The sequence below is a fragment of the Zootoca vivipara genome, chromosome 3, assembly GCF_965207765.1.
Source record: "Zootoca vivipara chromosome 3, rZooViv2.hap1.1, whole genome shotgun sequence".
Lineage (NCBI taxonomy): Eukaryota > Metazoa > Chordata > Lepidosauria > Squamata > Lacertidae > Zootoca > Zootoca vivipara.
Window position 1 is genome coordinate 38,822,006 of NC_142586.1, and position 27,174 is coordinate 38,849,179.

General features: G+C 41.2%; 2 protein-coding genes across 5 annotated transcripts in view; one reads left to right on the forward strand and one right to left on the reverse strand.

The window, feature by feature from the left end:
* ME1 (malic enzyme 1) overlaps window positions 1-27,174 on the reverse strand; it is a 131,685-nt gene that overhangs the window by 59,497 nt on the left and 45,014 nt on the right. For both annotated transcript variants that reach the window (XM_035109508.3, XM_035109509.3), the window contains exons 4-6: window positions 26,648-26,723; window positions 23,751-23,912; window positions 10,864-10,967 (exon numbers count right to left, since the gene is read on the reverse strand). In XM_035109508.3, the coding sequence (XP_034965399.1) occupies window positions 10,864-10,967; window positions 23,751-23,912; window positions 26,648-26,723 (342 nt within the window). The remainder of the gene's footprint in view (window positions 1-10,863; window positions 10,968-23,750; window positions 23,913-26,647; window positions 26,724-27,174) is intronic.
* LOC118082296 (uncharacterized) overlaps window positions 1-27,174 on the forward strand; it is a 128,038-nt gene that overhangs the window by 55,406 nt on the left and 45,458 nt on the right. For 2 of the 3 annotated variants that reach the window (XR_004692239.3, XM_088665939.1), the window contains one exon: window positions 1,424-1,525. The exons of the other annotated variant lie outside the window; for it this stretch is intronic. Coding sequence is in view for 1 of the 2 variants with exons in the window: in XM_088665939.1 (XP_088522065.1) it covers window positions 1,424-1,525 (102 nt within the window). In the remaining variant the exon portion in view is untranslated. The remainder of the gene's footprint in view (window positions 1-1,423; window positions 1,526-27,174) is intronic. 3 annotated transcript variants of the gene reach the window in all.

A 27,174-nucleotide genomic window follows, 5' to 3' on the forward strand; every position in this document is an offset into this window, starting at 1 on the left:
CAGTGCTAACTGGGTCCCATATTAACCAGAGTCTGCAAACCCACCTCAAATTCTGATTTCAAGTTCTGATGGTTAAGATATCAACAACCAGGTGCATACCTAATTTCTTAACAGTACTGTGCTATGTGGGCACCAGTCATACGCAATTCTAGTATTTGGTGCATTCCTATGTATGTTTACTCCAAGTAAGTTCAATGGAACTTCTGAGATCAGGGCTGGCTCTAGGGGTAGGCTGGGTGGCGTGGGGCGCCAAGGTGCCGGGCCGGCAGGGGGGCGCCGCGCGGCAAAGCCACATGGAAGCCGTGCTGCGCACTGCGCCCGCCCACCAGGGTGAGGGCGCTGGAGCAATCTCCGCACCACGGCGCCCGACGTGCTTGAGACGGCCCTGACTGAGTTCAATGGAATTTACTCCCTAGTAAGCATGTTCAGGACTAGAGTCTTAAAAATTTAGTACTCTTTCAATTTAAACAACTTCATATTAAGGAACCAGGAGGCTTTATTTATGAAACACAATAGCTAAAGACAGTATGTGGGCCTTTTATAGACTTAACTTAGAGCTGGCTTCAGAGTGGATGTCAAATGAAGTGTCAGCTACCCAAGTATGTATAGTGTAGCAGGCATGATGATGACTACAGTTCATTTTCCAGTGTTTCCAATCTAATCTACTTTACAGTTGTGCATAAATCACAGTGATTATAAATGCAGAAGCTGGGAATGATGTGTGGATTTTCTAAAAAGTGTCATGAATATTACAGATGCCAAGCACAGCTAGGGAATAAATCAGTCAAATAATTAATTAACTCTTGCCGTTCAGAAATCAAGCTATCTTTTCTCAGCCAAGTAATTATCTGACCTATTAGAAGAAAGACTGCATCACTGCGAAGGCTGCCTGGTAACTTAATTTAAACCAATCTTTTATTCCATCTTCCCAAGACCTATAATAGTTTTCTTCATCCTCTTGCTCCTAATTCCCTCTTCTTCACCTAGGGCAGGCAGAACATTAGTCAAAACCCACTAGCAGATCTCTAAGTGATTTGCAATATATCACCAAAGGCCTTCTCACTTGCTTAACCACAGCAACAACAAAAAGAGCTTTGTTTTTCCCTAAATTAAACCACTGAAATAAAGATAACAGAAGACAAAGTATAATTTGTATGTGAAGCTGAACACTTCGTTTCTGGGCTGAATATGTACACAGGTCATCCTAACCATGTATGGTGCCAAGGTTGCAAGTTTGATCCCCATGTGGGGCAGCTGATATTGCAGGGGGTTTGACTAGATGATCCTGTGTCCCGTACAATTCAATGATTTAATTAATCTATTACACATACCATACCTCCATCCCACTGATCTCATCGCTCACCCACTTCCCCCCTCCCTCCCCCCTCCTACCTTTGTCCACTGGCCTCCTCCTCCTCTGCAGCCTCCGTTGCCTCAGGACGCTGCACCAACTGGCACAGCCTGGGGGAGAACCCGGCCTCCTCCATTGGCACCACGAAGGAGGAAGAAGAGTGGCAGGGTCAAGGTAAGTTTTTTCCTGTTTTTGGTTCCACACTCTGATGTGAGCCAATGGATTCTTGCCACAGCAAGAATGCCTGTCTTTTGGTCCCGTGCTCTGGCACAGAGTCAAAACAGAACATCCGGGAAATCCCAGATTTGGATCAGAAGCCTCAGTGGCCTCTGTCAATCTGGGATGTCCCACTTAAAACAGGACACTTGGAGGGTATAACATACACCTCTGAGCCACTCTTTTGGCACCTGGTTCCAGGACATTTACCTTGGGGTTTGAGTTTTAAAAAACTGAAACATAAACTTTAAGCCTGCCCACCCCTGTTCCACACAACTATTCAATGACCATGAACCCCCATTACTATGCCATCTGCTATTAGTACTCTCTAAGTGTAAATGCACCAGTTATTTAGACACGTCAACAGCTACCATACTTATCTGCTTGCCCTTGGAAAAAAAACTAGCTGGAAAGCACGCTAGGCAGCTAAATTTGTCAAAGACAAAATATTGCACAACTGCTTGGCTTGTTCATCCCATAATGTACAGCTTGGGGATGTTAGACATACTAGGAAAGATGTTCTGTATATATATTTTGCTTTGCTAGCCATTTTCTAAATTGCCATGTATGTTCCTTGTCATTCATTTATGATAAATGCCTTGCTTGGTTGCTGAAGGATACATAAAGACTAACACAGCAAATAATTTTGAGAGACGCAGGGAGCACAAATGAAAAACCTAGTCCTGAGAGTCAGAAATAATAATGTGACATATTACAGCTGCTGCAATGAAAAACAAATGTCATACATTTTTGTCACAGCCAGCACTACTTGTGTTGAATCATCAGATAGCCCAAACTGATATATTGTAATAATGGAAGAGGATGACACCTTCTGCCCCTTGGAGTTTCTTCCCTCAGTGTGGAAGAAACCCAAGGACTGGGGGTGAGGGGGAAGTGGGTTATTCATGCCACCACTGACAATACTAGGTAACGGGAAGACTGCATGAGTTTGCTGCCTGGCACCATCTGTGATTGGCTGAGGAAGGAAGCCACAGGGACAACAGCCATGCATGAAAAATCACAGGTGAGGGAAGGGAGACAGAGAGAAAAACCCAGATATCCCAACACAGAGAGACACACAGCAGAGGATGGAAGGAGACACAAGTAGGGGGGGGGAACCCACTAACCGATCATTAGAAAGGGCTTAGATAAAGGGATTTTCATGAGAGAAGGGAGGGGGGCAATCAAACACAGCTATAGGCAGGGTGGATCTGAAGGGCATGATAATTCCTTCTCCTGGAATACCATGATAAAGGCTATCAAGTCCCGTAGAAGACATCATCCTCACAACAGAATGTCCTCCAAGCTAATCTGGCAAAATTGTTGTCATGAGGTGATTTTACCACACCAATTTCACACAGCAAATACTTTGCTGAAATAGGAAAAACACAGTCCTGTGGGATTGACTGTGTAATCTGTGTAGTTACAGCCCGCGTTTTTATAAGCAAAAGTCAACTTCATCAGTATAAGATGAAATGGACAGGGGTATGTTTACAACTCCTAGTACATATGAAACTAAATTTATTTAGAACTGCTTTAGAACCTTGAACATCTTGAATAATTCCATCCCATTCATGAAGTCTCACCATATTCATGATGGCTAGGTTTGCAAGTAGGCAAGAGAATTGGCTCTTCCCACATGGTAATTATAATCAAAGGAGTGACTTGCAGGATAATTTCCTTGGATAAAAATCAGTCCATGGGACTTGTGGTAACCATGAATACCGAATGGCCCCAAGATCTGATTAAACAGAGAACTCTAGAATTTAAAAGTATTTAAATATTGCTGTGCAGCCCAACTACTCTTTCACAATTTCCAGTAAGAGTCACGTTTAGCTGACTTTTTGCCAATACATTCCCTTGCTGAAGTAAAAGACTGTGCCAAATGAATAAATTAATGGCAAGTCCTGTAATAATTCTAATGAAATGTTAAACAAAACCACCATTCCAAAATCTGTACATTTTCTATTTAAATTATGAGCCTATAGAATCGTCTTGTCCTTAACCAAAAAAAGAAAAGAATCCAAAGTTGAGATTCAAACAGCAGTTTGAGAGCACAGTGGAGAAAGATGCAAAGTTTCAGCAATTCAGTTATCTTTGAGGAAGAATGCTGCAAAGTAAGGGTAAATAACCTGTTCATGTAATGAGAATAAAATATTCAAACACTCCCCTGCAGTGAAACCATTTTTATTTATTTATTTAAAAACAGCCTTCTAACAAGAAAGAAATATGACCCAACTCTCCTAGAGAAATGCACTTTTGCTAATTCTAAATCTTAAGACACTGCAAGCTCACATTCAGAGCCTGTGAACAGATCATACCCTAAGATAACTTTTACATGGGATTTGCACTGACACTTGAAATTTGATTTTTACCTGTGCCTTTTGGGTTTAACCAAAGTCAAAACATGGCATTAGAATTAGTAATACGTAAGGCATAATAGTGTTGACTAAAAAAGACCTGCAAGAAATCAAGTGTGCAACATCCAAAATGAGTTGGTTAGCTAAGCAGTACTAAGCTATCAAGCCTAGAAGCCAGGTATCACTGAAAGGTTCATGAAGAAGGGATACTGGCACCTTCTGCTGTAGAAATGAGGTTTGTGGGGTTATGTAAGATAGGTAAAGTGGTACTACAGTGAAGTTGGATCTACTATGGCCTATAGTTGTACAGCTCAACCAGCACAGGGTCCCTTACTCATGGTTTGCATAATAAGTTGCATCATTTAGATCAACTAATTTAATTATTTTGACTAAAATCTGCAGCCAAGCCTATGTCACATGATCCGCTCCAAATAATGGAAACTTTGATCATCAGAGCCCATAAAAGTTAAGGGAAAATTATTTTGCACATGTTATATGCATAGAATGTCAGCTCACAACTAAATTTTGAACACCTAAACAGATGTAAAAATCTCAAATCAGATTGGTGTCAAAGAACAATAACATAAAAGCTATAATACAGTCTCAGTGAACAGTACACATTTAAGAAAAGGGTACAAGAGTAGGTGTAGGTGTTTCTTATATCAACTGAAGGCCAAAGTACATGTTATGTGTGTATTTTATGCAGTACAACATTTTCTTTAATAATAACAATAATTGGGGGGGGGGTGTGGAATCCAGAAACCAGCCTCTAAGGCTGTGAGTTTCTTCATGGAGGGACATAAGGGGACAGGCTTCTTAACCCTTTTTCTTCTGGTCACTTGCCCACTAAAAAAAACACCCCTGTTTTTAATCCAGAAGGTTTTCTGTTTAATAGAAGAAAATGCTGGAGAAAAGATACACATGGCTGCATATAATGTATACTTTGGCCCTGATTCAAGGGAAGTAAAACAGAGAAACTTTGTTAAAAATATGATAGTTACATTTTATGCAGTCCTGCTTAAAATAACTCTGCATTTTGTCCTTTCATGAAAGAATAGATATAATAAATGAGATATTGTATAATTTTGTCCTTTTATGAAAGACTAGATATACTAAATGAGATATCGTATACTTAAAAAAATGGAAACTGAAACTGTGATCAATTTATGATGTTACTTCCCACTGCAGAATAAATGCCACAGTGTGGAACCATAGTTAAGCTTAGGTCTTCTGTCTGAAAATTTTTGAACCCTCTCAGTTAAGCATGAACTATGTGCTAAGAATTCCAGGCCAAAGATCATAAGATTTCTACTCATGAGCAGTTTTATTTTTCTTTTTATGTTCTATGGAGCATGCTTGATTGAGCCATCTGGTTTTTAACTAAACATACCCTTTGTGCTAGGGGCAGCATTCGTCTATATCACTCAATGCTTAAGGCATACTATCATATGTTGAGGATGGAAATTACTAATCCTGTCTCAAAATAAGAGGAAGGCAACAGTTCTGCAAAATGGTTTTTGTGTCTCTTTTAATCTTTATCAGTCTATGAACACAAATCAACAGTATATTTTTCCTTGTTAACTTTTTAAAAAACATTCCTTGTGAGCACTCTGAAGCCTCCTTGGTTGCCTGCACTTTCTGGAATATCCATGGGAGGATGTCAAGGCATAGGCAGCCAGGAAGTCTGCTTGTGGGGGCTTCCGGTTTAGCGCCAGCGCCGTCCGGTGGGGTCTGCCTCGATCTCCGAGGCAGCCCGTCTTTGCGAGGGGGGGGAAGCAGCGGGGGCGACGCTGCACCCCATAGAGCCCTATATCGAGCGTTATAGGGACGAAAAGCCTCAGCGGAGCCCCAATTCGGACTCCCCAACTCTCTGGTAGGCTCTAATAAGAGCTCCAGAGCGAGGAGGGTTGTAGTCGCGAGGCCATTTTGAGCACCATTGTTGCCTTCGCAAAGAGAAGCTCCGTTCCGGAGGCGGAGAGCGCTGAATACTTCCAAAGAAAAAGGATTCAAAAAATAGATTACCGTGAGTAAGAAGGCTAAAAAAATTTTTTTGGGACTTAAATTTGGAGCGGTAGGAGATTTAAAAAACGGAAGCCGATCTCCCCCATATTGATTGAAAGTGGAAACAGTTAAGAAAATACCCATTGCCAAGTCATTTGTGGATTTGTTATATCTATGCATCTGCAAGAACTGTGCTGAAATCCCCCTTGGTGACAAGGTAGAGGGGAGAGTGTGAGATTTAATAAGAGAGAAGAGTCTCTTACTACCGCTGGAATCGGCGGTCCTGACGGATTCAGCAAGATTTGTGTAATAGGGAGTTCTGAAACAATGTTGATAAACTGAGCTGTAAAAGTTGCTTACGAAAACTCCCTTGGATTACAATTTAGAAACAAGTAATGGATTTTAATTTCTGAATACATTGTAACCAGTTTGGAAAAATGGTGATCGAATGAAAAATGCTAACACTTCCTGTGATCTGGGATTGCACTGTGTCCTTGAGAGGAGTACAAAAATGTCAACATACGATTACACAGTTGGATTTAAAGAAAAAACTCTGAAACTCTTATGGGAACTTACTATTGGAACACATAAACAGATTGCTCAATTAGAGGAAACAAATCGACTTCTTCAAGGGGACAAGGGACAAAAAACGTTGGAACAAGAGAATAAACAAGAAACAGAAGGAAAGCAAGAAACATGTCAGCTTTTGGATCAAGAGGAAGTCTGCAATGAGAAGAAAGAGGAAAAAGTTTTTGAGCACGTGAATCAGGGGAATGACGCTCCCATGGAAGGGGGAGCAGAAATTATGTCTGGACTTCAGAATACCCATAGGGAACAAAGACCGTGGGAGAGGATTACCTACATTGAGTGGATGATACAAACAATAAAGGGGCAACAGCGAGGGAATGGAAAATTTGGACATGTAAAATTTCGCAGAAAGGGAGTGGGGTAAATGGAAAAAGGTTTCTTGTTTAAAGGCTGGCTAAAACGGTTTGAAACTGGTTTATGGACTATGGAATTTGCTGATCCGAGAAGGGAGGTGCCGTGAACAGGGGGGGAAGAGGCTAAAATTAGAAGATAAGATTTAAAATGGAATAAGAAAATGATATATAGATTTTATAAAAGTATGAAAGTTCTTGCAGGAAAATTCAGGCAAGGGAGGGAAAGTAGAATAGAGATGTGTGTGTTTTTCTTTTTAGATTTGAAAGAAGATTATTAGTATAGCTGGGAAGAATGAATAATGGGATAGCGGGGTTCTCTAATCCTCCTCCCGTGGTCGTCTCCGTTCTGGGGTTCCCTGGTGGCAGAGGGGGACTCCCGGAGGGGGGGAGGGGGGAGGGGGAGAACCAGCTGGAAAAAGAGCCATCTCTTCCTATCTTCCGTACCCTGGAGGCTCTCAGTGGCAGGGAGAGTTCTGGAGTGTGGGGAGAAGGAGGGGAATGGAAGGAGATATATAAGTAAACAAATAAAAAAATTATTGATAATTTGATTAATTGGCTAAATGGACAATTTTAAATTAAATGAGATTAGAATGGTTGGTAAATAGTGAAAACTGTAAAGATGGAGTTGGCAAATGAAAATCAACAAAGGGGGGGGTCTGGGGAAGCCCAATAGACAATGTTTAGGAAATTAGATAAGATTTGAATTTTTGATGTTATGTGTTTTGTTTTTGTTTTTATCATACGCTGTGGCTTTTTTTTCTTCTGTTTTTTCTTTTTTTGTCATTATTTTTACTTTATTTTTTCTTTTTTCTTATCGTTTTTGAATGTTAAAGTTAGACAACAGCTGGGTGGATATTCGCCTGTTCCTATCCTTGCCATCCTGGGACCTCTTGGTGGCAGAGGGAGGTTCGGGGGGGAAGGGGGGAGGTGGATAGAGACCCAACTGTAAAATGAACCACATTTGATTGCCTTCCTCTCGGGGGGTTCTCTTGTGGGAGGAGAGAGCTCTGGGAGGGGGGTAGGAGAATGTGAAAAATATGTTATGTATGTGTATGGTCTTTGTTATTATGTAAAATCTTATTATGCAAAATCAATAAAAAATTAATTTTAAAAAAAAGGAAGTCTGCTTGTGGAATTCCTGAGAGTAGCACAATTATTATTATAATTAAGTTAAAAGGTATGCTCATGAGGATAGGCATTCCCTGATTTAAATCGTATATGATTTGTGCTGTATTTGTGATGTTCTATTATGTTACTAGCTGGCCCTGCACGCGTTGCTGTGCGTGTGAAATGGAGGGTAATAGCCCCCCTTCAGATCCCCCTGAGCCTCAGAGTCCCCCTGAGTCGAGGCGAGATACTGTGGAGAGGGCAGGTTTCATCCCTGTGTCTCCCCCCACCCTGTTCTGACCCATTACGTATCCCTGCCCTCTATCCAGACACCCCATCCCCCCAGGCAGGCCCCTACCTCCACTTGGCCTGGTCTGGAAATCGGCCTAGTCTGCAAAGCCGAGGTGAGATACTGTGGAGAGGGCAGGTTTCATCCCTGTGTCTCCCCCCCCACCCTGTTCTGACCCATTATGTATCCCTGCCCTCTATTCAGACACCCCATCCCCCCCCCAGGCAGGCCCCTACCTCCACTTGGCCTAGTCTGGAAAGAGGCCTAGTCTGCAAAGCCGAGGTGAGATATTGTGGAGAGGGCAGATTTCACCCCTGTGTCTCCCCCCCCCCCCGTTCTGACCCATTACGTATCCCTGCCCTCTATTCGGACACCCCACCCCACCCCCAGGCAGGCCCCTACCTCCACTTGGCCTAGTCTGGAAAGCGGCCTAGTCTGCAAAGCCGAGGTGAGATACTGTGGAGAGGGCAGGTTTCATCCCTGTGTCTCCCCCCATCCTGTTCTGACCCATTACGTATCCCTGCTCCCTATTCGCCCCCCCTCCGCATCCCCTGCAGGCAGGCCCCTACCTCCACTTGGCAATGTTGGTTATGTGGTGGGGGCCTAGGGGGTCTGATAATGGCCGCCTTGGTGATATCAGTTGCTTGGTTGATGATGTCATTTGGTTTGTGGGTGTGGCTTAGATTTCACAGAAAGGGAGGGGGTGGAGGAGGGTATTATGCCACTTGAGGGCGCTGTTTGACTTGGTGAAAAACCAGGTCTATACCTGCCCAGGTGTGTGATTTGAGGGATTTTTGTCCCCAACAACGCTCGGGGAGTGGCCTGGATCGTTGTGTCAAAATTTCAGGACGATTGGTCAAGCGGTTACGGAGAAAAGTGGAAAACGCAGTTTCACGATTTTTACATTTTTATATATGTAGATTTGCCGACAACGGTCCGTATAGTTAAAGCTATGGTTTTCCCAGGAGTGATGTATGGAAGTGAGAGCTGGACCATAAAGAAGGCTGATCACCGAAGAATTGATGCTTTTGAATTATGGTGCTGGAGGAGACTCTTGAGAGTCCCATGGACTGCAAGAGGATCAAACCTATCCATTCTGAAGGAAATCAGCCCTGAGTGCTCACTGGGCAGATCCTGAAGCTGAGGCTCCAAAACTTTGATCACCTCATGAGAAGAGAAGACTCCCTGGAAAAGACCCTGATGCTGGGAAAGTTTGAAGGCACAAGAAGGGGACGACAGAGGATGAGATGGTTGGATGGACAGTGTTCTTGAAGCTACCAACATGAGTCTGACCAAACTGTGGGAGACAGTGGAAGACAGGAGTGCCTGGTGTGCTCTGGTCCATGGAGTCACGAAGAGTTGGACACGACCAAACAGCTAAACAACAACATTATGTTATTGTTATTTATTGCCTCTAAGCTGCTTTGCAATTCATTCGAATGAAAAGTGGCATAGAAATATACCATATTTTTCTGTGTATAAGACTAGGTTTTTTTTCCTAAAAAATCAGGTCCAAAATTGGGGGGTGTCTTATACATGGGGGTGTCTTATAGAAGGAAAAATATGGTAATAAATCAAATCATATTCTAGGAACCAAGGGTAACTGCAGTACCAGGCAAGGACTGTTTTTTTTTTTAAGTTAGCAAGGAAGAACACACCTTGTAATGTTATTAAGTACTAAACCTCATCACTCACATAAGTTTCTGACTCCCTACGTCCCCAGGAAAGAAGCTAGAACAACAACTGCCTCTTTGGGGTGGAAGGTAGGGAGCAAATTAATACCTGAAATGTCTGGGCCAGGGTATGGCACAACTCGAGTATTGATTCCAGCTGCTGAAACTGTGTGCTGTTCAGGATTGTTTTATAGCACTGGGACAGCAATCCTTCACCTATAGACTTAAGTATGCATCATAGGTTTGGTTTTTTTTTAAAAAAAAAAGCTCTATCCAAGCCTTCTGTGTAGATTGTAGGGAACATGCAACATGTAATGATTGAACATTTATTTATTTATTTATTTATTCATTCATTGATTCATTCATTCATCTGTGTACATGTGAGCAAAGCTCTCATCAGTCATGAATTCCCTAAAGCAGGTACACCCTGCTGCTACGCAGTGAAAAGCTCCACATGCACAACCATCCCTCCATGTGATTTACGTATGGTTTTTCCACAAATCCCTACAGAATAGTGCCTTCCAGGAACTTGGCAACATGTGAAATGATCATTATTTGGTTGTGTAGCACATAGGGTCTGGCCATTACACATAATGACAGATCTCTATGTTCTACAGCACTGTGGCATTGGAATTCATCAGAAATGAATGCCTCATCTCATTCTGGTTTTCTTCAATGTAAATTAAGTGTTTTATATAGTATAGTAAGAATAGCTATGTTTTCGTCCACCAACTTTTTGCCATTCTGCACAAGTAAACTTATGGCAGCTCATCATTATAAATATATGAACTTGAACTGCATTTTATAAAGTTTTTAAGAATTGCAAAAAAGAAAAACATGCCATCTCTTCTTAATTAGTCATCCTTAAGTACCATGAAGTTCAGAAGCATTCAACAATGTAAAATACACAAATAAAATCAGTTACCGGGAAGTCACAGCTTGCATAAATTCATCAATAAGATCATCATAAGCTTGGCCTCTGATTCGTTTATGTTTCAACCCAATATACAAAGGATCTTTTAGCAACTCCTGTTAAAAAAGAAAATAAAAGCCAATAAGGTAAAATATATCAGACAAGTTATCATTTGAGTGTTTCTAATCTAAAAAACGAAGACTGTATTGGCATCTCTAAACTGGAAATTAAGGGCACAATTCTATGGTCCTAGGGAAGTTGTCCCAGAGGTCATAGGATTTTGTGGATCCCCTTTTTCATGGATAGAGAAGGAATTCTGTGGGAAGAGCAAGAGGGCCATCCACAAAGGCTTCCTTCTTGCAGCAACAGAAACCTCCATGGCTGCCCCTCCTGAGCTATCAATGTTACAACAGTGGAAATAATAACAATAATAATAATAATTTATTATTTATACCCTGCCCATCTGGCTGGGTTTCCCCAGAACATGTTTCAGAGCGCTGAAATAAAAGTATGCCAGCCCAGGGGTGAGCCCTTGGGCACTGCAACCAATGGAGGGGGGAGGGGTTTGAATAAAGGAAAACTGCCCCTCTACACCCTCTCTTCTGCCCTGCCAGCACAAACTAAACAGAGGTTTGGATTGGGCAGACTGTCCGCCTTTAACTCTTCCTCCCCTGTCCAAGTAGGATTACTTTGCCTAACTGGTTTATAGTCACATCCTTCCAGAGAATCATGGGGAGAGACTGATCTCTAATAAGAATTCTCAGCACCTCATCAAACTACAATTCCCAAGATTCTTTGTGAGAACTTTTTAAAAACTGCTACAGGTTTGTAGAGTAGATATGCCTGTAGAATGAGAATGAACAAGATTAGAATATAGATACATACATTTATTTATTAGCCCATAAAGGCAAAACTACTGAAAGCATAATGTGTGGGATCATTTTCTGTCATTCTTAGATGATGAAGTAAAAGTTAAATTCACAAAATTATAAAGTCAAATTTTGTAGATCAGAAACGCCTTTCCAATAGTGATAGAGGAAGGAAAAAATGAAGATGCCAATTACAGAGTACATATTATGTTCTTTCTTCAGCGTAACGGCTGGCTTTGAGTTTCAGATGTCAAATCATACCTTATAATTTACAGATCCCACTATGTGCAGTACCCATAGCATTAAAAAAAAACCAACCCAAGCATTTATCTGCTCATGTCAAAACTGAGCTAAAGTCAAAACTGAGCTAATGTTCAGGCAAATAGCATTCCAAGAAACCAATGCCTTTTCTATTCTGGCATTTTTACTGTTATTGAAGCCTAACCATCAGCAAGTATGGATTCATTATAGTTATTTCAAACATGACTTCCAACTTCATGAACAAGTTGGCGACAATCTCTCCCCATTGCAGTGATACACTCTGCCTTTCAGAAAAATAGCAAGGGGTCATTTTCATCATCCAGACTGCAACTGGTCAAGTTGTGCATCAGTGAGCTGCCCTGGGGCTACCAAGAAATAGTCCCATGGCAGGAGAGAGCAATGTGCAGGTGCAAACCTTCAACCTAACTTCTCCGCAACTTAGCAAAACTGCTGTATTGGGTACCAGGATAACACGCAATGATCTGCCCTTCATTTCTGAAGCCACTGCAAGGGCTAGAATGAAATAAGACTTGGGGATTTCCTGTTCAAACAGGGCAAGGAGCTGTGCTTTATTCTAGGGGTACTAAGGGGCACACAGTATCAGCACCTTTCTTTTTCTAAAAGAAAAGTGTGGTTAAAAGTGTGGTTAAAAGTGTGGCACTTACTGGAACAATTTCATGGTGAGTACCAGAACCCCTTTTTCTAGAAGAAAAGCACTGATAAGGAGGCTGTCCCACGAGGAGCGTGGAAGTAACAGGCTAAATCTGTAGGTACATCACGGAGCTGTTGCATCAGCAATAAGCAGTCCGCAACAAGTCTTGCTTGTCCCTCTTTCAAAAAGTGATCTAGAGAATAATCTGGCTATACTATTTAACAAGGAAAAATAACCTCTCCCTTAACTATTTAAGAAGAACAGTTTAAGAACAGTGTATCTGAAGAAGTGTGCATGCACACGAAAGCTCATACCAAAATATAAACTTACGGTAGTTGGTCTTTAAGGTGCTACTGAAGGAATTTTTTTATTTAGTTTAAGAACAGTTTAAGAAGACACAAATATGCATTCTGTCCCTGTTCATAGTCTCAGTCTTCATGGCAGTATCTGTTGCTCTAGTAGTCAGTACAGGATAAGGTATGGAGTAAGTTGAGTACAGTATTCCTATGCATTTTCTTTAATAAATCTGCTTGTCAGAGAGCTAAAGCTCACTAGCAGCTACTATTTCAAATCAAGACTTTAGGATAGCTATAACAAAGGCCCTCTTTCTATTGCCCTTGTTTAAAGTTGAATAACTGGAAATATATGGCACACTTTTAACTAAAACACACAGATGGTTTGAACAGTGAATCTTGATAGTAGCAACCAGAGCCAAATATTGTCAAAATATACTTCCTCTTCTGAACCAGTATCATGGATTTACAAGGTCACAGAGCTCTGATATACAATCCTATGCCAACAATATCAAATACTCATGTTTCCTCACTATCTCATACTGCTTAGATGCATGATTCCCACTGTATGAGGGATTTGAATGCAGTATCTTTTCTAAGCAAGCATCCCACTCCATTCTAGAGGTTTGCTGCTGCATCTCACCTGGTAGCAGCTGACATGACCTCACGGGGGCAGATTTACCTAACCTAGCAATGTTCTATATGTTCCTGGTTCTTGGCGCTGTCCAAGCACCAGCAACAACAAAGACAGCCATGGTGTCAATGCTTATTAGGTCAGACAGCCCCAGGTTCCAACTATTCCTACTACTGAACTACAAACTTTAGTCCCTTTTCTTCCCATGTTGCTTCTCTAATGATCTATTTTTCTAGAGAAAGAACAAAATGCACTGAAGCCAAGTTTCATAAAGCTCCAGGAAAGCATTTAGGAAATGTGCTCATTTACTCACACTAAAGTGTTGACAACTTTCTGGTGTCAGACTCTAAAAGCTAAACTTATAAACATTTCATGAATAGCAGACCCAATAGAACTGTGAGTGATTTTAGGATGGCCAGCTTACAGTCCAGCTGAGGCTCCTGCCAGGTATAAGTACTTTGATAAGTAGTTGGACTTAAATTTAGTAGTGGAGACTTCCAACATTTACTGTACATTGCCTGTAAAGTACTGCCAAAGTAATTGAAGCAACATGAGTACCCTTGCTGTTTCTGTGGAAAACCTGAGAACACAAGTCCCCTTTGAATCTTCTCATGAAAGCTGCCAATATGTTTCAGAGTTCTGCTGATGTGAAGCTTACTTTCCAATGGCCACTGAAAGCCTGTGGCTCAGAATAGGCCCAACTTCCAAAACTTTCCAGCCATCTATCCAGGGCCGTCTTAAGCCCATTCAGCGCCCTGACGCTAAGGTCCCTCCAGCGCCCCCCTCCGGAGCCTCTCCAAGGACCCGGGAGTGCCAAGTAGACTGCGGCAGCAGCGGGAGGCCACCTCCGAGGACTCCACGCTGTGCCGCCTTCTCGTTTCCCCAGCGCTGGGTTCCGCTCAGTCAAGCTTCGCCACCAGCACGCGCACCGCAGGACCATCAAGAGCTGCTTGGGAGCTGTGCGCGCGCTGGTGGCGAAGCTTGACTAAGCGGAACCCAGCGCTGGGGAAACGAGAAGGAGGCGCAGCGCGGAGTCCTCGGAGGAGAGAGACGCGGTGCAGCCTCTCAGCTCATGGAGCGCAGTCCTGGCCAGATCGCTGGAACCCTGCGCTCACTTGGCGCCCTTCCAGCACCCTCCAGCACCCGGCGCTATGGTTCTCCGCGCCACTAGCCTCTATGGCTAGGACAGGCCTGCATCTATCTGCACACTTAACATTGTATTACCATGCACAAGTTCAATACATACATCTTGAGCTGCTTCTCAAAATCTGAGGGTTCTGGCACATTAGGACAGCAACCCAACTAACCAAAATTTTAATAATTCTGTTGTACACTAGATGCTCCTGAGCAGGCACATTTCATTCACAATCTTGCTGCAGTGATGACACAATGAAGTGCATATCTGTTGGAGAGCTTGAAATGAGCCATGCACATAGCAGGCTATCCAGGTTTCTATGCATGCTGTGAGCTACGCCATGCAAACTGGGCATACCCCACCACAACCATATGTTCCCTATGTCCATCACATATACACAGTCTGGGCAGATGTCAAGATGCTCTCATGCTCACATGCCTCACTCAGATTTCTGCTAGGTATACAGCAGGACAGTATGGGTATTTTCCACTACCACATGAACTCTCATTTAGGGGAGATTTATAAAAAAATGCCTTATATACATCATGAAGATCAGAACCTAATACAAAAATGTCATCAGCTCAGGCTGAGTAGTTCAATACAGATTGGGCCCACCGACCACTGTCTGACTCAAGGTGACTAGATTCTTTCTAGGAATTCACTAGTCTAAGGCAAGTACTAGACATGACACATGGGTGTGTTCCTGTGTGATATAACACACACACACACATTTCCTTTACTCTAATTACATTCCATTTACAGCCCAGGTGGAGCCTGCTAGCTCAGGGAGTAGGTGTGGGTAACATGCCTTGTCAAGCCCAGATAATGCAATCAACATGCAAAGTATAAAAGTAAAGCAAACCTGGCCATGACCAGGTGGCCATGGGAGAAATTCTGATAATATATTAATCTTGTGGTGTAGATTTACTCAAGTTGTCTTCCTCGAAAGTAAACTATCTTTTGGTCAATGTTGCTTTAAAACAGCAGGATCTGATGCTACTGAATTTGACTTTTCCATTCAGAGATCTGAAGTTTCAGTTATTTGCCCTTTTCTGTTTGATCGCTTTTTATATGCTTTAGCAGCAGTGCGCTGTAAGTTACATTAGACTTACAGTAGTTGAGAAGTTGAAAGCTATGAATTCATAGGACATACTTTGATGCTTTTTTTAAAAAAGGCAAACCAAAACCTGCTCAAAGACTGTTTTCAGTGCTACATTTTTGCTCATAAAAGGCTGGCTGTTATAGTAGAGTTAACATGAAACTGATACATGTGCATGTTGTTTAATCTAGATTTATCACTAAGCTTCTAAGTTCCTGATACCTCTGAGCTAAAAGAAATATAGAAATGGCCATTTACTGCATTACAGTTGTGAATGTTTGAGAGCTCTTCTAAAAAGAGCATCAAAAATAAGAGATTAATAAACACCAAGAAGAATTTGTAAAATCTCTGGCAGTTTATTGAAAATAATCAGTTGCCAAGTTAGCAGCTAACAAAGTAAGTCAGCCAAAGGTCTTCTATGTTAGCAACAAATAGTACAGTATTAGCATAATGTAGATAATGCAGCTGAAAGTTAGAAACCGCCTATCAATTTTGTCATTAGGGTTGCCAGACTCAATAGAGGACAGGACTTCTGTGCCTTTAATTGCCCTGCTCTCTTTTGAGTCTGGAAACCTTAAAAAGAAACCAGCAGACCCTTTGTTTAATTTCCAAGCAAAGGGTCTGCTGGTTTCTCTTTAAGGTTTCCAGACTCAAAAGAGAGCAGGGCAATTAAAGGCACAGAAGTCCTGTCCACTATTGAGTCTGGCAACCCTATTTGTCATTATGCTGGCATGTGGCAAGTATAAATAACTATTCCTAAAGAGTAGCCTGGTCTGCACACACAGATGAATTAAATGGGGCCTTACAGCTGTTCATCCACAGCTAGCACCTGAAAAGCAGACTGAGCAGGCACACAGGTTAGCTGGCTGAAGCCTTTTCCATTATTATGAGATGTATTATATTACTATTTAAGGTTACAGGTAGGTAGCCGTGTTGGTCTGGATCGAAGTAAAATAAAAAAATTCCTTCAGTAGCACCTTAAAGACCAACTAAGTTTTTATTTTGGTATGAGCTTTCGTGTGCATGAAGAATCTGAAGAAGTGTGCATGCACACGAAAGCTCATACCAAAATAAAAACTTAGTTGGTCTTTAAGGTGCTACTGAAGGAATTTTTTTATATTACTATTTAAATTACAGTAATTATTTCTGAATTTATATCTATACAGAAATTAGCAGATATGAAGGAGTATCTCCTTTTGTGATGTATTTTTGTCTTTTGGGGTGATGCATAAATAGCCACTCTATTTGCAGCTGTGCTGGTTTTCTATTTGCAGTAGGTTTCTATCAGCAAACATTCACAGTGTTATCTGCCACCTGAATTCTGAAATGGCATAATCTATTCTACCACTTTAGTAGTCTGTCGCTTCAGTTTGCTCCATATGAAGCCTCAAATGTAGTGATAATATGTTGCAACAGCAGTTTGAGAGGTGGTGTGGAGCAGTGGCTAAATTATCAGCATAATCTGGATACCCCCTGGTTGAAATGTCATTTTAGCCATCAAATCATTATGTGGCTTCTGTCAAGCCACTATTTTCCAAACCTTAGTCCACTAAACTCCCTCTGCAATAGGAGAATACTTTGCACACCTGTTATACACATTGTTGATCTACTGTGTCTGCTATTGCTATATAAATGACAAGTTGTATTAGTTTAAAAATATAGAAACCTCCTGGATCATAGCTTTTGCTCTAGTATGTTTTTCTACAAAAACTATATGCTTTCCATTTTATTCCACTTGCATTTCACACAAAGAGGAAGATTTTCAAACTGCTTAAAAGGATTTGAAGTATGTTATTTATGATTTTTGTTCTTGTTTATTTCAACAGCATTTATATACTGTCTGATTATTTAAATAAAACCTCAAAGTGGTTTATAAAAATTAGACAACAAAATTATCAGAAAAAATAGTTAAAACAAGTATTTGAAATGTTCAAAAGCAATTAAAATGAGTAAAAAGCTAAAACCAGATTAAATAACGTGACAGTTTGTAGTATCTGGTTCTTCATTTTAGAGGTCCTCATGATAGGTTCCTGCTTCCCATCCCTAGAATACTGCAGCATCTGTGCATGGAAATGGTCCAGTGACACCTCATACTACAGCAGCCTTCTGCTGTTTATCATTTGAAGGCTCCACAATATAAAATGCTTCTAGCAGCCACATCTAGTAGTTCGCTTAAACTAAAAGTATTGTGTTAAACAGGCCTAACGGAATACTTGCTACACCCACAAATAAGAGCGTGGGAAGTGGCATATCCATACCAATCCACAGCTATACCTGCACTTTATTTCAAAACTGCACCATCTCAGTCATGCATACAGATATGAGTATCACGGTACAAGTCCTACTATGAGGGGAAGGGATAACAGTAGGCCGTGCATTGGCTTGATAATATTCACACATGTTTTATTTGCCACATTTCAAGAGCATGTAGATTCTTTATAAATATTGTCTTGTTTAAATAAAACAGAAAGTCAGCAATCTCAGAGGGGTGTGTGTGTGTGTGTGTGTGTGTGTGTGTGTGTGTGAGAGAGAGAGAGAGAGAGAGAGAGAGAGAGAGAGAGAGAGAGAGAGAATACATCAGGGAAGCATTTAAAGTCTACATTTCCCTGCTGCACACATGTGTAATAAAACACATTCCAGGTAATATGTGCACTGGCGTTTCCATGTGCTATTGTACTCAGTACATTCACAATTGGATAACACTCACTGTAATCTTATATCCTTTGATTTTTCTTCTTCTTTGGAATGATTCACTCTTGGATTTATAAACACTCTGACCTAATTCAATGTAAAAAAATATTTGGACATACATGGGATTAAGACTGTATTACATTAAGATGTTCCAAATTTTGTGAAGTTAATTTATATAAATTATACATTATTTTCTAAAGAAAATAACAGTTATCTTTAACATCAGTTTTATCTGTCAGTCCCATGAGGAACCAACAGTAGAGTGCACTTGGACATCACCATGAACTACAGTTAATGGTTTACCATAAATGTGCTTATTGGACCCACTTTGCTAGTTTGCTCCTGCCTCCTAGTGCACAGGAGAAGCAAACAACAATCCAAACTTGGAGTTGTTGTTTACTTGACTCAGCTAGTGAGGGGTCTTGGAGGGTGGCATCTTAACACTTCAATCCTAGTGCAGGGGGTGAAGGAACTTCTTCTTCTTCTTCTTCTTCTTCTTCTTCTTCTTCTTCTTCTTCTTCTTCTTCTTCTTCTTCTTCTTCTTCTTTGGCAATCACTCGTAGCCGAGTAAGATTGTCTTCCATGAACTCAGTCTTTACATTGATTTTTAGGAAGTCATTAGTTTGCACCAAGCATCCTATTGGGGAGACTTAATTTTTTGAGTGCATGTTCTGGAAATTGAGCAACAGGGGCAGTGCAGAATTCCTATTGGTGTACCGACCTCCCTGCTGCACCACGGATTCCCAGCCTGAGCTGCTTCAGGTTGTGGTGATTGTTCTCCTGGTTTGGTTGTCCTAAGGAATTTTAACATCCATGCTGACACCACCTTACAAGGGGCCGCTTGGGACCTCTTGGAAAGAATGGCCTCCATGGGGTTGTCCCTGAATAAGTTTGGCCCGACCCATAGCCTCAGACATGCCTTAGACCTGGTGTTCAGCTTTATGGACGTAGGTGATCTGACATTAAGTAAAAGTGAAACACAATAAATGCCATGATCAGATCACTTCCTGGAGCATCTAGATTTCTCTGAGACCCTTCTCCTTCAAAGGGAGGTGGGACCGATTCAAATGGTCCACCTCCAACACTTAATGGATCCAAATGCTTTCCAGAGAGTGGTAGGGGATGTTTTATCCCATGGTGAATGCCTCTCAGCTGATTCCCTGGTGGCCCGCTGGAATGCAGAGTTAGTCAGGGCTATTTACTGTCTGGCTCCGAAGTGCCCTCTTCAATTGCATGGAGTCCTGATGGCCCTGTGGTTTATCCCAGAGCTGAAGGCGATGAAACAATCGCTGAGACAGCTAGAGCACCAGTGGCAGAAAACTCATTCTGAATCCGACCAAACATGGGTTAGAGCTCAATGTTGAGCCTACCAAGAAGATCTTCTTCATCACATCTATTGCATCTGCAGAAAACAGCAGCAGGAGACTCTTTCAGGTGGCTTCAATCCAATGGAGCCACCTTTGCCTGATGAGGACCCTAAGATTTCCTGCAATGATTCTGCAAACTTCTTTGCAGTTAAAGTCGCTCAGATTAAGAAAGAGGTAGACTGCGGGAGTAGGGCTGGGGTGGGAGAGTGCTAGAGTCCTGACTAGTCAAGTTGCATGGGATCAATTCTAATCTGTTACCTCCGAGGACATGGACAGGCTGCTTTGAGGAGTGAAACTGACCACCTGTCTCCTTGACCCTTACCCACCCTTAGGAGAGCAAGAAAAATTCTCAAGTACGATTCACACACCGGCCAGCACCTCTTTAATCTTCTACCCTCGGGCAGGAGATATAGAAGTATAATCAGTCATACCAACAGGCTAAAAACAGTTTCTATCCGTGGGCTGTTAGGCTGCTGAACGGAAAATAATATAGTGCAACTGACTTTCGGGGTTGGTGTGTTGTGCAACAAGCACACAGAGTGCAATGAGATTGAGTGTTGGGGGGGGAGGCTCGGTTAATTTCATTGTACACAGGTTGTACATTGACAATAAGGGTATTATTGGTTGCGCTGGACGATGATCTACAGTGGGCTAGGGACAAAGGTGAAAGCTGTTTCCTAGTTCTGCTGGAACTCCCAGTGGCTTTTGATACCATTGACCAATGGTATCATTCTGGACCGGCCAGAGGGGTTGGGAGTTAAGGGCACTGTTATACAGTGGTTCTGCTCCTTCCTCCTAGGTCATGTCCCAAAAGTGATGTTGGGGGATGAGTGTTCAGACACCTGGGCTTTCACGTGTGGGATACCTCAGGGTTCCATCCTCTCCCCCATGCTTTTCAACATCTATATGAAGCTGCTGGGAGGGATCATCAGGGGGTTTAGGCTTGGTGTTCACGAGGATGCGGGTGATACCCAGCTCTACTTCTCTCTTAAATTGGAACCAGTGAAGGCAGTGAATGTCCTATGTGAGTGTCTGGAGGCGGTTGGAGGATGGGTGGAAGTTAACGGATTGAGGTTGAATCCTTATAAGACAGAAGTACTGTTTTGGGGGGACAGGGTGTGGGTGGGTGTGGGGAGATAAGGAGATAAAGAACTACATAACTTTTGGAGGACATCTGAAGGCAGCTTTTGGAAGACATCCTGTATCAGGAAGTTTTTAATATCTAATATTTTACTACTGTATGTTTTTATACAGTTATGCTGTAAGCCTCCCAGAGTGGCTGGGGAAACCCAGCCAGATGAGTGGGGTATTATTATTATTATTACTACTACTATAGGTGTCTGAGTTATAAAGTCCTAAGTTTGAAAAATACACATGCACCCTCTAACTTGAGATGATTGCTTACAAGACTACTGTCTCTCAACTGCCTTCTGACCAAAACTCCCAAATTGTTGGCTGAACATGCCCACTTGGCATCCCATTTGATTGTAGAGTTATTTGGCCGTAATGCAATAACTCTTCCAACTGTGATACTGGAATGAAATTTGGTATGCTGAGTCCCATTGCAACTCTTATGTTTTAAACTCTAATACCAGCTCAGCCTCCAAGAAAGAGGTAATGCATACTACCAAACCCTCTTCCTTGAGCATAGAGATGTCAAAAAGAAATTCTCCATTTGATCCCTATACTAATTTTCAAGGCAAGAAGAGAAGACAAAAAGTTGTTTGCAATGCAATATTTGAAGCAAGGCAGTGCTTTGCATAACCCTTATGACTTGGGAGTAGAAAAAGAATACTGCATTAAACCTGAATCTTTAAGTCCCTTTTGGTTAGGTTTTTCTCCACGTTATCCTGGGGTGAAAGGAGAACAGTTGCTCAGTTGCTACCTAGCCTCAAATCTTACTGGCTGCTTCCACACAGAAATACTTTTGATTTGGTGCTTTAGGTCCAAATCCAACATTCATGAAACAGGGCTGGGCTACCTTTTGATATTTTCACACATAATTATTTTTATTTTTTTTATTATTTATTGAATTTATATACCACCCTATAGCTGGAGGTCTGTTCACACATCCTGTGCATCCTGGGCTGGAGCTAATAATTATGTACATGGAGGCTGGAGGCAGACAAATTGCTCCTCTTATGTAATCTACCACCTAAAGAAGGTGATTCATGTATGTCCAGCTCTAGCTAGAAGCTCTGGTACAGAAACATTTTGTTCCTACTAAAATAACAATTATCTGTGTGGACTTGTCAGTGGCTTAGGAAGATCTAATAAAATATAATCGGAACCCTATGAAAGAAACTGTGTAGAAACAGTCTTGAAGCTTGCAGCCTTTGTCTAGGAACGAGACAGCTCTGCCTGCCACTGGAAGTTCCATTTCACAGCATAATAAGATCACAACATTCCAGTTTCAATTAAACACAGTATTTTTAAGAAATCAAAATAGTTTCCATCAGGAAATTCCCAACTAGCTTTAATAAATTCAGTCTCTTCTAAGACTATCTGCTTCAGTGACAGCAGGCTAACATACTGTACTGATCTGTTCCCTGTTTCAAATTGAATTCCAAGATTCTCTCTGTCTTAATGGCTGGGAAATCCACTGCGTGCATTTTTACATTTTTTCTTATTTTCTGGAACAATGACAGTAAATGGTCAGATCTGTTTTCAAAAGCATTTGATTATTTTTGCATTCCTTTTCATCACTACATAGTTTAAACCATCCAAAATATTTCATCACATCCCATTTCCACTATTCCCCTTCTACAACTGAGTTTATTAAAATAGCCTTATACAAATCATTTCCATAAGTTTTGCTCTGCAATAATGTACATCATTACCCCACTTTACAGAAATTGCCATGTGCCCAGGCATTCCTAACCATGGGGATTTTTCTTTTAATGGATACAATCATGAGGACAGATTTTAAGGTTAAAAAACCTTCACAAATGTTATTATTTTTAAGCGTGAGTAATATAATAACACTGCACATATACAGTGGTCTGTATCCGGTAAAACCTTAGTGTGAACAGTTCTGTTTGTGCTAGGGGATGTCTCTGATTTCCACCAACCTCCCTATTTTGTTTAAGGCCCTGATACACCACATTGCATGCTATTCTGGAGGCATTCCACAATCTTCAGGTACAATTTTTTGGAGTAGCCAAAAGAAACGGCAAGGAAATCCCATTCTGTGAGTAGAACTCCATTTGCAGTTCTTAGGATCCAAACTAGTGTTTCCTAATGTGCTGCTCATAGAATTATAAGGTCACCACTAATACCAGCAACAGCTGGAAAATTTATTTTCAGTATAGGAACTACATGGATGGAACTAGAGCATAGAATGTAGTGCTGCTGTCCCATTATTTACACAAGACATTACTTGAGCGCCTTCCTCTTGTGGCAGGAGCTAAGCCCATTCCAAATGCAATAAACTATAGCAGGCGCACTATGCAAGGAGTATTTTAAAGGTGTGCCACCACCGGTCCTTGGCACACTTGACTTTGACAAAACATTGTATCTACCCTTGTGTTGAGCTCCATATCCCATGGAGCTTGCATTAGGACAGTGTTCTTCAACATTGGTTTTCTAGATATTATTGAAGTACAACCCCACCAACCCAAGCTGAGGTAAGGCATGATGGGAATTGTAGTTCAACAACATCTGGAGACCCAAGTTGGAAAATGGCTAGTCTACAAAGACAGACTGATTGCCTGGACTGTAACACAATGTTTAAAATATACATCAGAACTACTGTCATGCAATGAGTGAGATTTTTTTTTTCTGGGAAAGAATGTTAACCATACCCTTTTAGCTGAACAGGCAAATACTATTGCGCAGTTTTGTCCGTTTCTTCCTTGAAATATATCAAATGTTCAAGACAGCATGAAACAACAGTTACCTCATTGTCAGTTCCCACATCAAGCATAACAGGCAGACACTCCTGGGGCTTCATTCCTCCACATGCTGTGTAAAGTGCTAGTTTACCCACTGGGATGCCCATTCCATAACAACCAAGGTCTCCAAGGCCAAGAATACGTTCTCCATCAGTCACCACAATAGCCTAGAGGGAAAGTAGTATAAGCAGTGTAAAATTGAAAACGTGTCCTAAGCTCTTTTCATGTCCGTTCGTAAATAGGTTGATTCAAATTAAGAACAGTGGCAAAGCATTCCATACTGCTTTGGTGTGTTACATTTTCTTTAGGGCTGTTATCTGAGCAAACAAATCTTTAGTTTATTGTAACTGCATGAGTCGTAGTTGATTAATGGATCCATTATATTTGCATATGAGAAACAAATAGATGCAAAGTGGGGGGAGGGGGAGACACTGAGTTATGCAGATCTAGGTCTCATCCAAGTCTTGAAGAGAGACTGCCAGAGAATCCCATGTATGCTGTTTTGAGTTCCATGTTAAAGAAAAAAGGTGGGATAGAAATGTCGTAAATAAATAAATTTGCCCTGCCATTCATGGAAGGGTGTTTGATCTAACAGAGGTTTCCACAAATGGAAGGGAGAAGGCGATTTTCACCATTTCACTCTTGCAGACCCCCATTCCTGGCCCACCTCCACATTATTTTAGATGGTTCTCTACTCCCCTAGTGCAGATATTGGGGGGGGGGCACAAGAGGCTGCAGGTGCAGCTTCCCCCTTCCACTTGCAGAATCATCCAATAGATAAAAGACACTTCTGTGAATGGAAGTGGAACCGTTGGTTAAAATTTCTCAGTATTCTTAGGTGATGCAAATATGTGCTGCAGCAAAGTAATGTTAGAAAAGGTAATCTGGCCAAGTTCTCTCACACATAATACAATGCCTCTTTTAAAACAGTAGCTGCCATTTGTTTCTATTTATATATATTTTTAAATTGCTCCCCAAGAAATTGGTGCAGCATTTTTAATTGAACAGTTCCACCCACCAAAAAAATCAGATACTCTAATTAATTGCTCAAACATTGATACTGAATCAGCTTATGTGATTGAAATAGAAAGAAAGCTTGGCACCCTGATCCTAAACACTTGCACCAATGCATGACTAACATACTGCTATAACATGTCTGAATAATTACACTGTACTGGTCTAGCAACTCATATTTTCCAATTTAAGGATTATTTTGCTGACAAAGGAAGTCTGGGTTTGTCTTCTGGCTAAATGTTTAAAAAACTGTATAAGATAAGGTTACCATATTTTTTTCAATGAATCCAGGGACACTTTTCAATTTCCTACTAAATAGATGGATTTTGTCAGGGGACTGATTTGTAAATCCAGGGACTGTCCCAGGGAAACGGGGACGTCTGGTAACCTTAGTATAAGATGATGTGAACAAGAAAATTGCTTAAATATCAGAGAAGACATTAGACGTTGTTACTGGTGAAAAAGAAGGGGACCAGGCACGTTAAGGCCCAGGAAATTACAATCTCTATGCTCTTTGTGTACAGCTTTATGTGCTATAGTTTCAGTTTCTTTTAATGAACTTTTCTTCTGCTGAATTCTTGAGGAATGCAGTCATAGTTATTTAAAAACTAGGTATTCGGTGCTGCATTCCATAGAAAATTTTCTGTTCTATTCTGTTCCGGCTCCACAAGGAAACAACATATAAGTTCGAAAGAGGTGTAAGACCCATTGGCTATTGTCATTACTACCTCCCAGTAGCCAGAACATGTAGCCAGATGCACTAGTTAATGTCGCTGGAGGCACAAGTGACTTCAGTGGCTAGCAGAACATTTTATAAGCGTTGGCTGGTGTGCCAAGCAGCTACCACTCTGGCCTAGCAACAGTGACCCACATGTTGGCAACCCAAAGACTGGATTATTGTAATATGCTCTGTGCACAGCTTCTCTTGAAACTGGTTCAAACTGAGGCAGCTAGGCTGCCAAGTGGGGCAACTACCATGATCATATTACACCATTCTTGAAGGAAATGCACTGGCTGCCAAATTGCTGCCAAGCCAATTTTAAGACGACACATATGCCCCTGTACAGCAGCTTGGTGCCCTCATGTGCTGAGATATTCATGGGAGGCTCTGTTGGTTGTACCACTGCCTGCTGAGGCAAATTATGCAGCATCCTGGGGGATGGAGTTTCCCTTAGTGATACCAGGCCTGTGGAATTCCCTTCCCTCTAAAATAAGGCAGGCAAAAAAATTGAGTTTTTAGTGTCTGTTTAACTCATCTTTTCACCCAAGTGTTGCTGGCTCTTAATTCCTTGTTTGGTTCTAACTATTGGCTACAGTGGTTTGAATTTTATTATGTTTTTCAATATTTTAATATGTGGATTTTATTGCATTAGGTGCATATATTGTAAATCACTCTGGTATCATTTAGGTGAAGAGTGGTATATAAATATTTTAAATAAACAAATAAATTGTTAGCGAATGTGTATATATTACAGTGACCTCAATTCCAATAGTGAAAAGAAAAAAGTGAGGGAGGTCCATGTTAAAGATTTAAGGCATAAAAAACCACAGTAAAATGACTACTGTGGAAACTAGTATTCTGCATAGATCAGTAACTATCTACTATTTGAGGTGGCCACTTTTTATGAATATTTCATGTGTAGTAGTAAGGGACTTGTGGCAAACTTGTAATAGATTAGATTTTCAATTTACTTCCAATGATTCATAACATACATTTGGATTAACACTGTATTTTTGTTTGGTGGTATTCAAATATACAGTCCTCTTCCTACTCACAATGTACACCAGATCATTCTGCTAATCATATAGTTAAGCTCTGACTTATATTACTGGTATTATTTTAGTTATCCAGAGACCGACACATATTACTTGTAACTAAAGAACCTACCTTGATGACAGCTTCAGGCCATGCTTTAAGCAGTGTTTCAACATGTCCTCGATCATGGGGAGTGATGAAGAGTCCTCTGTAAGAAAATAATTTAAATATTTTTAATATTTATTTTAATATTTTAATATTTTAAATATTTAAATTAAAATGAATAAATAAATTAAACTAGCCTTTTCAGGCATGAAGCTTTCTCTTTTTAAATCATTGGCATCATATACACGCACAAACATGCTGGAAACACAACCAGCCAGCCAGCCAACCAAGAACCGAGGATAGGGCTAAGCAGACTTTATTGTCACTGGTGGGGGGGGGGGTCAACAGAATATCACTAGAGTCAGAGGATGAATTTAGACACATGTACATCTAGGTTTTTTCTCCCATATAAGTGAGTGGTTGGCACTCCTATGTGGAAAAGCTAAGCATAGCAAGCAGGGACAGTACTGCAGTAAGGGATAGCCCAGCCTAACACTGTCAGGAATTCTGTAGCGGGGATGTGACTGTGCAGATCACACAGAAATGCATTTCAT